This window comes from Emydura macquarii, unplaced genomic scaffold (genome assembly GCF_026122565.2).
Source record: "Emydura macquarii macquarii isolate MOO-44397 ecotype Brisbane River unplaced genomic scaffold, CSIRO-AGI_Emac_v2 contig_2948, whole genome shotgun sequence".
Classification (NCBI taxonomy): Eukaryota; Metazoa; Chordata; order Testudines; family Chelidae; genus Emydura; species Emydura macquarii.
In genome coordinates, this window is record NW_027133085.1 from 36,542 (window position 1) to 50,665 (window position 14,124).

At 43.1% G+C, this 14,124-nt stretch overlaps 1 protein-coding gene across 1 annotated transcript in view; it reads left to right on the forward strand.

Annotated features, from left to right (window-relative positions):
- The window catches only part of GALNT12 (polypeptide N-acetylgalactosaminyltransferase 12), a 76,519-nt gene that overhangs the window by 33,909 nt on the left and 28,486 nt on the right, over nt 1-14,124 (forward strand). The window contains exon 7 of the mRNA XM_067569887.1: nt 11,624-11,755. Coding sequence (XP_067425988.1) covers nt 11,624-11,755 — 132 coding nt within the window. The remainder of the gene's footprint in view (nt 1-11,623; nt 11,756-14,124) is intronic.

Below are 14,124 nucleotides of genomic sequence, written 5' to 3' on the forward strand. Positions count from 1 at the left end.
ATATATCCTGGAAAGCAATGACTCTGAAAGATCATTGTAGTGAGCTTCCAGAGTGATGCTATTGCAAAAAGAGTTAACATGGTCTTTGGATGTATAAACAAGACTATAAAGTAAAAAGTTCCAGAGGGGTAGCCATGTTAATCTATATACAGCAAAAACAACAAGAGTCCTGTAGCACTTTAAAGACTAACAAATTTCTGCAGGCATAAGCTTTCATGGGCTGCAACCCACTTTGTCAGATGCATGAAATAGAAATCAAATAGGAGGTATATATTTACATCCAAGGGTAAGGAACAACAATGGGGAGGGTAGGTATGAGCAAAGTCCATTCAGTTAAAGTAGATGAGGCCTATTCACAACCATTGATTAGAAGGTGAGAATGTGTGAACAGTGACAATTACTTCTTGTAATAACCATTCCAAGTCCCTATTCAGACCCGGTTTGACTGTCAAGTTTGCATATGAGTTCCAGCTCTGCAATTTCTCACTAAAGTCTGTTTTTGAAGTTTTTCTGTAGAAGTATGACAACTTTCAAGTCAGCTACAGTGTGTCCTGGGAGATTGAAGTGCTCTCCTACTGGTTTATGGATGTTACCATTTTTTATGTCTGATTTGTGTCCATTTATTTTTTTGCGTAGTGACAGTCCAGTTTGGCCAATGTACATGGCAGAGGGGCATTGCTGGCACATGATGGTATATATTACATTAGTAGATGTGCAGGTGAATGAGCTCCTTATGGTGTGGCTGACGTGGTTAGGACCTGTGATGGTGTCACTAGAGTCGATGTGTGGGCAGAGTTGGCAACGGGGTTTGTTGCAGGGATAGGTTCTTGTTGTATGGTATACGGTTGCTGGTGAGTATTTGCTTCAGATTGGGGGGCTGTCTGTAAGCAAGGATAGGTCTGCCTCCCATGGCTTGAGTGAGTGAGGGATCATCTGCTAGGATAGGTTAATGATGTGTTGGAGAGATTTTAGCTGGGGGCTGTAGGTGATGGCCAGTGGTGTTTCTGTTGTTTTCTTTGTTGGGTCTGTCCTATAGTAGGTGACTTCTGGGTACCTGTCTGGCTCTGTCAATTTGTTTCTTCACCTCTCCAGGTGAGTATTGTAGTTTTAAGGATGTTTTATGGAGATCCTGTAGGTGTTTGTCTCTGTCTGAGGGATTGGAGCAAATCCGGTTATGACAAAGTGGGTTGCAGCCCACGAAAGCTTATGTCTGCAGAAATGTGTTAGTCTTTAAAGTGCTACAGGACTCTCCTTGTTTTTACTATAAAGTAAGAATAGAAAGACTGTATAACCTCCGTATACAGCACCAGTAAGACCATTGCTTGAATATTGTGTCAGTTTCTGATGTCTGCACTTATTTAAAAAAAAAGGATGCTGAGAAATTGGAGAGGGATCAGAGAATTGATGTAGAAATGATTCAGGGTCTGGAAAATATTCTTTACAATGAGAGATTTAAGGAGCCCAATTTATTTTGCTTGTCAAAGAGAAGGTTATTACGATACGGATCTACACAGACGGATGATATCTAACATTGCAGGTGTAGGGGGAAGGAATTAATTTAGATGGCTTTCTAAACAAGATGCTTTAAATCAGCCACAAGTAGTGTTCATTTACCTACTAAGGAAGAATAAGTCTCTCTATTTCAGAAATGGCTGGGTGAAATTCTGTGGCCTGTATTTTGCAGGTGCTCAGTATTTTTTTGGAGGCTTATAACTTAGGGTGAATTTTCACAGGAATAACACTTTTCTGGCACTAGTGTTACCCTTCCTCCCTGCCAAATTTTGATCCCTGCTCCAAAGCATGGAGGGTTGAATGCTCAAAAGGAGTTAGTTGAGCATTCTGCCTGGAGTCACTAGAGCTTCTTAGTTAAATGTTTGTAATATGGGAAAACAACATTTTTCTCTTATCTCCTTCTCAGAAATAGTTGAATCATTTTTAGCTGAAACTTTCCCAAAATTTTCAACAAGAGACAGACACCTTGCATGGAGAATTACAGCCTGAATGGTTAAAGTTTGGTAAAGTTATAAACAATTGAAAACAGGGTCTTATAATGGGAAAATATTAGGCAAACTTAACCATAGGCAGCACTACCAGTTCTGCTTAAAATTATAATACTGAAACAGTATGCTCTTGTGGCAGAGCTAGCAACAGAACCCACATCTTCCATCTTCAGCTTCCATGCTTTGACCATGAGACCCTGCCGTCTGATAGACACCTTTATTTTAAGAATTTATCATGGAGTGAAAACAGATTGTTATAAATTATAGGCATCAGAGTCTCCACTAACTAAGCAGACTGCTGGAGGGATAGCTATTATTCAGTAACAGAATTTTTTTTTTAAATCAGCCACTTACGTATAGCTCACTAAAGTATAGAACACTTCAAACCTGTACTTTATGGTTAAGCTGACAGGATAGGTTGAAGCACACAATAGACATATTTGTTGCACCTGTCAACATAGCATATTCAGTACTGTGTCCCATTAGATTTCACAGGCTAAGCATGGCCAGGCTTAGTCAGTAGTTGAATGGGAGACATACGAAGAATATATATATATATATATAATATACACACACCATATGTGCTGCGGAATGAGATAGTGTTGATTCACTAATTAATCCTCTTCTGTTTTAGTAGATACTTAACCAGTGCTCAAATATGGTTTCAGGCTATGTCTACACTACAGACTTCAACATAGTTATTCCAGGCGGTCCGGGGTTTGAAGAAATATGATTCCTGACTGACACAGCTGTCCCGGCAAAAGTCCCTACTGTAGACACCATTATGCTGGCATAAAAGTACTTTACTGGGATAGATGTTTTCATTCATAGGGTGGGTGGAATCAGCTAGATCATGTAAAAACACAGTTTTTCTGGTGTAACTATCTACAGCAGGAGTGCTTTGCTGATATAGTATACCTATGCTGGTAAAGGGCTCCTAGTATAGATATGACCTTAGAGGAGTGGTTCTGTACCCCTGGGGGTACATAGATGTCTTCCAGGGTGTACATCAACTCATCTAGATCTTTGCTTAGTTTTACAACAGGCAATATATAAAGCATTAGCAAAGTCAGTACAAACTAAAATTTTATACAGACAATTACTTGTTGATACTACTCTATATACTGTACACTGAAATGTAAGTAAAATATTTATATTCCAATTGATTTATTTTGTAACTATATGGTAAAGTAAGCAATTTTTCAGTAATAGTATGCTGACACTTTTGCATTTTTATGTCTGATTTTTAAGCAAGTAATTTTTAACTTAGGGGTACAGTAGTCAGGAAAAGTTGCAAGCCACTGCCTCAGAGGATGCTGCAGTTTGGCAAAGGTGCCCTCTTTCAGAAGAGACATAATGTGACTATCCCTGGCAGCTTGTGGTCAAAGGCCTCACTGCACTTTTTGTAACAATAGAGGTATTAATGCCAGAATTCTGGCCAAATTCCATTCCATTCTCCATATTTATTCAACTGAATTTAAAAAAAAAACAAAAAAAACTTTAACTTCAACCTCATGCTCTCTCTTGTTTCAAGAAACTGGCATATCTGATTATCAATCCACATATATGTTGTGTTGTTCTACTTTAACATTCCAGAAGCCACCCATTAAAATTCAATGTTAGAACACAAGTTTGATGAAACAGGGATATGCATAATTTTTCAGTATATGTTGGAGATGAAATTGAATGCCTTCCAGAGTGTGGGAATGTTATTGATGGCATCATACATGATGGGAAAGTGGCAATAAACCCTGGAGAATTTTCCCCTTTGGTGAAAGTTGAACACTCCTACTGAAACTAAAACTTTGGAAGAATCTTAAATATGGACAGTGCTACAGATCCACCAATATTAACATCACACTGCTCTGTCTCTCATATCTGGGGCCTCCCTCCCATTTAGCATTGGGGAGGGGAGGGTGGTCGTGATCTTTGAGACCTATTTGCTACTTCCCTGGAAGTCTCAAACTGTAGGTTGACAACCCATATTGTAATCTTCTCTTGGATGAAAGCATTCAGAGTAAGCCATTGCTACTCAGTGAAGCATTCAGCAAGGGAAAAGTCATATTCAGCAAGGAAAATCGTTGCACCTTGTCTGATCTCAAACAAGTAATTCAGAACTTTGCCATGTGAAACCAACAAACCTGAGTGTGGAAGAGGGAGGAGCTGCCAATGTAGAGTGCCCATTTCTTCACATAAAATAGTGAAGAGATGTGCATAGGGGAGCTTACTTTTTAATAAAGTTCTCAATTTTTATAGTCTTCTCAAGTACATTTTTGTTTGTTTTGTTTTTGTTTGGTTGGGGTTTTTTTCCAGTTTGCTGGCACCAAAGCTTCCCAGTGAATTGAACAACGCGCCATAGTGGCTTGGAATGCAGTGGTTGTTCTTCAAGCGTTTGTCCCTACGTATAGAGCACTTCAAGTTTACACATATGCTCTGTGCACCCAGGACTGGAGAAATTTTCCTAGCAGTGTCTCTCTGGTCTGCATATGCACTCTTGCTCTTCTTGTGCTCTGCAGCGAAGCTATAAAGGGGCCACTGGATAGCTGCCATCTTAGTTCCTTCTTACCACTTGTGGTCTAGGATGGAGCTTCAGTGTTTACGTTGACTTCAACTTTTCCTGTAAATAAATTGTAAATAATTTGTAACAGTTTAGTTATTTTGTATAGTTAGTTAGGATAGATATTTGGGGTTCTGTCCCCTAAGATTTGGGATCCTCCTCTGGGTCAGGGAGGGATTCCTGTATTCTCCCCACCATATCCTGCGTTCTTCCAAAAGTAGGGGGGAGAGTATACCACAGAAGGATCCCTGGCTTGCAAAACTGCATCAGGTGCAACAAACCCTTCCTGGTTACAACCACGATGCCAGTCTCTACTGCCTGAAGGCAACCCATGTCCCATCCAGGTGCAGTATCTGTAGGTCATCTCTGAGAAGGACAAAACAGTTAAGGGAGTTCTAACTCTGAAGATTGCTCATGGAGAGATCTTTGAGATTGGGGATAACTTCTGACCTGGAAGACCTTCCCCCATACATTGGCCCCTTGAGTTCGGCTCCAGCCAGCTCTGAGGCTTCCACCCCACCCCTGTTGGCTCGTCCTTTTCTCAGACAAGGTGGTGATTCCAGCCATATCCTGATGATCCTAAGGCCTTCCAGAACTCACTTAAAAGGGTGGCAGAGACTCCCCTGAAAGAAGTCCAGGAAGCCCTGCACAGAATGCAGGACTTCATATGTAGCTTGAGTTCGAGTAGATTGAAGCTTCCTATTAATGAGGCCGTTCTTGAATCCACCAAGACACTTTGGCAGATGGTTCCACCAGTTTGCAAGCAGGCTGAAAAGAGGTATTTTGTATCTGCAAAAGGGTCAGAATAGCTATTCTCACATATACCTCCCAACTCACTGGTAGTGTCAGTTGCCACTGAGTGTAGCAGGCCAGGTCTTTTCTTCATGAAAAGGAAGCAAAGAGGGTGGATCTCTTTGGGACGAAAGCATACTCGTTGGCCCCTCTCCAGTTTCAAACTGAAACCTTCACGTGTTAATGGCCAAATATGATTTTTAACAAGCTGACAGACTTTGTCAAGAAAGTACCTCAGGACACTAGAGAGCAGTTTCAGGCCCTGATTGAAGAGGGAAAGCTGGTGGCTAGCTCTGCACTCCAGATGGCTTTAGATGCAGCAGACACGGCAGCAAGATCAATGGCAGTGGTAATGAGGCACTCGTCATGGCTCTCTTTTCCGGGGTTCCTGAAGGAAGTGCAAACAACAGTGGCAGGCCTTCTGTTCAAGTGCAACAAACTGTTCAGCACACAAACAGAAGAATTATTTCACTTGCTAAAAGACTCTGGAGCCATGCTTTACTTCCTTGACGTATACATTCCTATGATTAAGTGGGAATCCAGCAAGCAGCAGTTTTGACAGAGACCAGCCCCTACCATGAACTGCAGTATGAACTGTTCTTCAGGTATCAGAGGATGCATAGAAAAGGTGCCGCTGGGCAATCGTCCTTCTCCCATCAACCAACACTGGCCTCAAAAATCAGTGTTTTGACAGGACTGTCAAGAGCTGTACAACAACAATCCAGTAGCAAAGGAGAAGAGCTTCTACTTGAGGTACTTCATCATCCTCCCAAAAGACAGGGCGATGGAGACCCATCTTGAACAAGTTTATCCACTCACTAAAGTTCAGAATGGTGACCCTGTCTTCAATTATCCCCTCACTAGATCCAGGAAATTGGCTCACCACCTTCAGTTTCAAAGATGCCTACTTCCATGTGCCCGTCCTCCAGCACATAAGAGATTCCTGTGGTTTGTAGCCAGTCAACAACACTATCAATACCAAGTACTCCCCTTTTGGAGTCTTGACAGCACTGAGAGTTTTCACTAAGGTCCTGTCAATGGATGGGGACAGTGTACCTTTACATGGACAATTGGCTCCTAAAGAGATGATCTAACTGAGAAACGTGCAAAACAACCACCATACTTCTAGACCTGTTCAAAAGACTGGTTCTCAGGATGAACCTGGCAAAGTCTCGAACCAACATAATCAGTAGAGTTCATCGGAGCAAGACTGGAAGTGGTCTTGGCCACGGCATACTTAATGAATGACCACTTCCTTGCCATCAGCAGACTCCTACGGCAAATCCAGATGAGCCGCAGGAAGGTGGTGTGATCCTGCCTGGCCCTGTTGGGTTATATGGCTGAAATCACCTATATGACCCTATTTACAGGGCTCCATCTCAGATGTCTGCAAGCATGGCTGTGGACTGGGTGCACCCAAGGCAGATGCAATCTCAATTTGCCAGTCATGGTTTGCCAAAGAGTCCTAGCCTCCCTTACTTGGTGGGAGGCTAGAGGAAAAGTGTGGGTAGGGATCCCATTCAGTTCCCCACTCCCAACAAAGAATATGGCCATGGATACACCCATCATAGGTAGAAGGGCCCACGGAGAGGGGCAGGGAGAGTAAGGGAAATGGTCCCCTCAGGAACTTATACTTCACATCAACATGTTGGAGTTGAGGGCGGTCAGGCTGGCCTGTGAGCAATTTCTCACTTGTATTTGCAGCCAGTCAGTCAATCCGGCTGCTATTGGACAACATGATGGTGATCTATTACATCAGCAAGCAGGGAGGTGCATGATCCACACAGCTGTGTATGGAGGCCATCGCCTTCTGAAATTGGTGCATATCTCTGCAGATTGCTCTGCTGCCAGCCATGTGTGAGGGGTTGAAAACAACCTTGCAGACTCCTTGAGCAGACACTTCTCCACAGAGCATGAGTGGGCAGTGCACAACTCTAAAGGGGTTGTTTCAGGTTTGTGGTCTCACAGCCACAGATGTTTCCATCAGATATGAACAAAAAGTGCAAGGAGTTCTGCTCCAGAGCGGTTTGCAGCCAGGCTCTCTGGGCAATGCTTTCCTCATATGATGGGCAGGAGCATAGGCAGCTGCTGAAATTATTTGGGAGGGCTAAGCCCATCTTGCACTCACTATGTAGAGGCAACTCCTGTCCCACAGAGCTGGGTCTGGCTCCTGACTCTGGCCTGCTGGCTCTTGCTGCTCACAGTTGCGGAGAAGTCTGCCACAGAATCACTTGAGGTGCATATCCACGTGCAGTCAGGGCCCTCTCCCTGTGACACCTAACCCCAATAGGGCCTCAGTCTCTCCCCTGGATTCTCCTCCCACCCCCAACACCTAAGGATCCCTCCCCCCCCCCCTTCATCTGGGTCTCCACTATTGCCACCCCAATTTACATAGATTTGTGGGGATTGAGTCTCCTCTAGCTCTAGTTACCCTCCACCTGCGATTGGGGGCCCTTAAGTACACTTCTCCCCCAATTCCCCTATTACAGAGAGTACTGAGGAAATTCAGAGATGACAAGGTGTGCAGGTCGTTCGCACAGCGCCAGTTGGGCCCATCAGTTCTGGTACCCCACTTTATTGTAACGTTGAGCCTTTCCTTCTCTCCACCTCCCCCTGAGGTGAGACCTTTTGACCCAGGATGAGGGGAAGATTTACCACCCCAACCCAACCACGCTACATTTGAGGCATGGTATTTGAATGTACATAGGACATAGAATAAACCTGCTCAAAGGTCGACACCATAAGAAGGAGCAGAAAAGACTGTACCAGGAATAGCAACTCAGTTATTCCTGGTACAGTTTATACCTGGAAGAGGTTTATATTCTGGGGTGATTGCTGGGGATCCCAGACATATTATAAAACCTATTTTCCTTAAAGTACATGACTGTCTCTCAGTTCTCTGGGGGTACACCTGGCTGCCATCAGTTTGTTTCTCCCACCAGTAGACACCTATTCTGTTTTTTCCCTGAAAGACCTGGTTAGAATCTTCCCTCCAAAACCTGAACCAGCCTGGGACTTGAACCTGGTTTTAGCAATTCAGACGAGCAGTGTTGGAGCCTGTTGCATCTTGCTTTCTGATACACCTTTCTATAAAGGTAACATTCTAGTTGTAATCATGCCATCCAGAAGAATTGGGGAGTTAGGAGGGCTTCTGGCAGACACCCCTCACCGTGCAGTTTTCCCGAAGGATAAAATATCCATGAGACTGCACCCCAAATCTGTGCTTAAGGTAAGCATACTTTCACATCAAAGTATCTACTTACCTGTATTCCACAGAGGAGTAAGCAAGAGGTCATGTGGTACTCCTTGGATATGTGTACAGTGCCCTTGCCTTTTGTCTCCAGAAGACCGTCAATCCATAAGTCTCCTAGACTTTCTCTAATTTGTGGAAAGGATGGAAGGAGAGGCCATTTCTGCACAGAAGCTGTCAAAATGGATCTTGGAATACAGAATATTCTGCTACAAGCTGAACACTGTCCCCCTTGAGGGCAGTGTGAGAGCATACTCAATGAAAGCCCAAGCAGTCGTAGCAGCCTCCCTCAAAAACATGCCAATTACTGACATCTGCAGAGCTGTGACTTAGGGCTCTGTACACATATTATGAGACATTATGCACTGGGGGAAGCAGCTACTTTGGATGACTTCCTGGGCGGGGAAGTGCTACATTCTGCTGTGGCATACAACGCCAGGGACCCACCTCCTCAAAAAATACGCTGCTTGTGAATCACCTGAAGTATATACACATATGGACAAGAACTCAGTGAAGGAAGAGTTATTTACCTTGTAGCAGCTGGAGTTCTTTGAAATCTGTTTCTCCTGCATGTAGTGCACTGCTCATCCTCTTCCTCTCAGCCTAGCAGTGCAGAAGGAGCTCAAAGGGCAGCTGTTCAGCAGCCCCCTTTATACCCTTGGTGTGGAGCACAAGGGTGGGGAGGTGCATGTGCTGACCAAATGAAGGTGGAAAAGAAAATAATTCTCTCGTCCAAGGCACACGCTCCAACCTGAAGTGCACTGCACATAGGGACAGCACATCTGAAAGAACTCTAGTTACTACAAATGGAGTAACCTTTCCATCTTCAAGGCGCTCTGTGCGCTCCCACTTCTGAGTCACACCACGGCAATGAGCATGCAGAACCATTTTTCAAAGCTGTGTCCAGTGTGGGTGCACGAGCACAATCACCTAGTGTCTTTACAGCAGATGCTAATAGCTGATATAAAGGAGCGTACCCCTATCTGCCTTAGGGCCTTTGCTGCCGCCTCCGAGAACCAAAGAGACCCTTTCTGTGTCCACCATCTATGCCTAGTTCTAGACTGAATTGTCTTCATCTCTGTACATAATTAGTAGTTTGAGGAATTTCTCCCAAAAAATCTGAGTGCTAGGCTTTCCCCCAGTACTACGACCATGCCCACTACTGATCCCAGGAAGAATTTTAAGAAATGTTTCTCATGCTCAGCTACTATCCCAGAATCCCATGCATACATCTTGTGCTTAGGATGTTTGGGGGAATCTCATTCCCTGGCACAATATGCTCTATGCAGGTCTTTCATCCCCCCTCCACCCTGAGCCTCAAATTCCATGATACAGTGGAAAGAAACCAGGTTTCATGGCTGCAGGGTCTGACTCCATAAGATCTTGATTTGAGATTAACATAATTCATAAATCAGAGCTTTTGCTTCATGCTGTCTGCCAATTCAAGCAGGCTTCACAGCCCTTGGTCTTATGCTCACTTCATGTTTTCAAGGTTATTTCCACAGTCATGAGGGCTAGAAAGTTACTTTTGTTTTAATGAAAGGGTAAGAAAGGGGCAGAGGAAAAGGAAGGTGGTCACAATCTCTGGGAAAGCTGGGGATTGCAAATAGGGTTGTGACCCACTAATTGAGAACCCTTGGACTATGGAAGGAAGTTGATTTTGAAAACTGATTTGAAGAATGATGTGAGCTCTATTTGGATCTGTATCAAGTGAAAAGTTTGAGTGTTGGCTTTTTCTTAAAGTTTCCATTTTTAAATTTTGTTTTCTATTATTGAACTTACTAACTAACAAGATACAGTGTTCAAAGGTGTAGGGGGTTGGGCTGGCCCTCCCTGTCTGTCTGGGAGGGAGGCCACATTCCCTCACTACAGTGGTCTTGTGAGTGCTGGAGATTGAAGGGGGAATTAGTGTTTGGATGAGGGGATGCAGCTCTGACCCCTCCCACAGACAAGTGTTCTATGGTCCCAGGCCCTCCTGCAGGGCAGGGCAAGGAAGCAGTCTCTCAGGGCTCACAAGTGGGGAAGTTTAGGGGCTCACAAGCAGAGAGTACCAAGAGAGCTGCCACCCCAACAGTGGGGTCAGCAGCGAGGGAGGAGGTAGGGGGAACCCAGTCCCACCCTACTCTATCAAGTCCCAGCCCAGGGCCCTCACGGTGGCGGAATATTCCATCAGCAGGGCTCCAGCCAAAGCTCGTTGACATGGCCTCAGGCCACAACACAACTGGACAATTGTCTGGCTCCCCCCTACCCCCCTTTCCTGGAGTACCTGGGCCTCAGGGTCACTGTCAGTCTCCCTAGGGTAAACTGCAAGTTGTAACCCCAAGAGGCCCTCAGAGTTGCAGGCAAGTTCTCCAGGTCCCGGGCTGCAGGCAGCTCTGGCGCTGCAGCTCTAGAGCTTGGACACCAGCAAAGGGGGAGAGACCTCCTCCTCCTCTGGCAGCTCCAGCCGAATTGAGCTAGAGGGCTTGCCTTTATACTTCCTGTCCCACCTCTCTGCTTCCAACAGGTCAGGTTTGGGTGTCCTGGCTCTGCCCACCAGGGGTTGGGCCATCCCTCCCTGTCCATCTCTGAGGGAGGCCACGTTCCTCACTACAAAAGGCAACCTTAACTGAGACTTTCCAAACTTTAACACATTTAAGTTTAATGATGTCTTTAGAGAGGATTTAGTAAATAGATGGTGAGAATAATTTAGCACTCTTAACTTAAATTCATGCACTGTTTTTTGAGACTTTCAAATATTTAGCCAAAGTGCCTTAACAGTGAATTTACTACTGTGTTCTCAGTTTAAACTGATATTTTTTTAAAAAAAATTATTAATTTGTGCTGTGTTGAAAGAATTTTTGCTGTTAAAATAGTAATATATTTAATTATATATAAATCAGATCCAGGGCCCAGCAATGGTTTGTTTGTTTTTTTTCTTGGGAAAGCACTGCTGGATGAGGTTCCTAATAGTGCATGTTGCTAATCTAACAAAAAGCACCTGTTCTCTTTTATTTTATTTTACTTTATTTTATTTTATTGTAGGAGCCCTATGGAGATGTGACAGAAAGGAGGCTGCTTCGAGAAAAACTCAAATGTAAAGACTTCAAATGGTTCTTAGAGAATATTTACCCAGAACTTCATGTTCCTGAAGACAGAGCTGGCTTCTTTGGAATGGTAGGCAACATGCTTCAATCGGTGTCTAGAAAATGTCTCTAAGTCATTTTCTCCTCTCTCTGATTAGTTAAGTATGGAAGATAAGGGTGTACCTGTATTTTCATTCTAGAAAATCTTGAATTTTAGTAGAATTTAATTTAGAATTGGCAGACATTGAAATTTCATAGGTATTAGAATTTTAATATAAAGTAAAATAGTACTAGTAAGATTAAAACCTGTCATAAATTGCAGCTCAAAATTAAGGTTGAAGTGGGTTAATGGGGTTACTCTCGTATGGCTTTCAAAATTTCTTAAAACATTACAGATAAGAGGGAAAAGCATTTGGTGGGGTTTTCGGCTGTTTTTAGTTTTGAACATGAAAATAGGAGAAGTGCTTAAGCATATAGGAACATAACTGAAATTTAGACTAATAGTCATGAAATAAAACTATTTTTATTCTATTAATGAATTTTAATTTTAGAATTCTATTTTTATTTGTAGCAATAAAAAGCACCCACACCAATTATCTGAGCATGCTGTTGGTTATATGTAATACACATCTCAGTTAGCATCACACCTTCTACCAAGCAGCAGTTCTTAATGTAAAAAATGCCAACATTCCAGTACACCAAACAGCACCACATTTTCTAAACTTTCCTCAAACAGGCTCCAAAGTATGCCATCAACATTGACAAATCTCAACTGTTTTGGACCAGGTTTGGGAAGGTATTCCAGAGCTGTGGAGCCCTTATGAAAAATGCTTGGCCATCTGTCCTCTTTCTATTATGTCAAGGATGAGCACCTCCAGTGATCACAGCTTGGTGCTCTGTCATGGGGAGTGGTGCAGGGTAGTCATGCTTCAGATATTCTGGTCCCAGACCTTTTGGGACTTTATTTGTCAAAACTAACACTTGAAAGTTTATCCAGTGGATAATTGTTGACCAATGCAGATCCCTGAGCACAGGTGTCATGTGCTGTCTAGGACACGCAGGGTACATCTACACACAAAAAAATACCCATACTCTTGCAGCAAGTCTCAGAAACCCGGTCAACTGACTCTGACTCATAGGGGTCATGCTGAAGGCTAAAAATAGCAGTGTAGAGATGCCTGCCCACCCCAGAAAAAGGGGTGGGTCTCAGAGCCCAGGCTGCAACCCAAGCAGGAATGTTTACAGTGTTATTTTTAGCCCTGTAGCACAAACCCAAGTCAGTTGCCTGGGCTATTACACTCACTGCCACGGGTTTTGTTTTTGTTTTTGAAGTGTAGATGTACCCTCAATTGCCAGTTGGACAGCCACTTTTTGCACCAGTTGCATTTTACAGATAGATTTAAGATGCATTGCAATAATCTTATTCTGAGAGGACAAAAGCATGGATGATGGTAGCAAAATCCACATCTGAAAGAAAAGGCTGTACCCTTCTGGCCAGGCATGGACAAGTAAAATGGCTTCTTGACCCTAAATGTCATCTGATCTTCTAAGGACAGCTGTGGTTACCCCAAGTTTATAATCTGGGTCCCTTCCTAGAGAAAGTTCTGACACCTGGTTTTTAACCTCAGTCAACCAGTCTTGTCCAGATTGAGCCACACCGGGCCTGCTTTAATCCATACCCCAGTACTGCCAAGTGCTGGATTAACCATTTAACTGACTCTACTGAATTTTTCTCAGAGGAGAAATAAATCTGGGTGTTGTCAGTGTACTGAAAATACCATCGCACAGGTCTCCTCATTCACTCCCCTAACAGACCCATTACATACTGACAAAAGAGGTGATAAAATGAAGCCATGCAATACCCCACATGAAAGTTCAATTGTTCAATACAACTCTTCGGGACCTCTGAGTAAGTAAATGGAGTCTCTGCTTGAATGGATGAGACTTAAATATAAGTGACTCAGTCTTAAACATTTTTGCCTGAGTTGTGATTGATTACGCTTATGCAACTCTATTGAGGAGTGCAGATTTGAGTTGCAGAACTGGAAAAAGAAAATATTTTTTCTGGTAAAATTAGCACAGTTTGATATCAAAATCTTTGAGACAATAACTGAAATCCTGCAACTCCAGCCACTTTTCAAAACAGACCCTCACTTTGAGAGTTGGTATTATTTCTATTGATACTATCCTCTTTCATACAAAACTATCATTAACTTTAATCATTCAATCCCATTAACTTCAATTTTTGTTTGAGTAAAAGTTGCAGGATCAAGACTACAGACAGATAAGAATTGTTAAAGAACAAATAGCCTAATATACAAACATAGATAATAAATTCTTTAAATATTTCAGAAGAATAAAGTCTTGTTCTGCTAGATTAGAAACAAGTGAAAGAATCAGTCAAAGGATAAAGAGCTTGCTAAGAAGTCAGATCATCTGTTTGCATTGAGCTGTGTGATG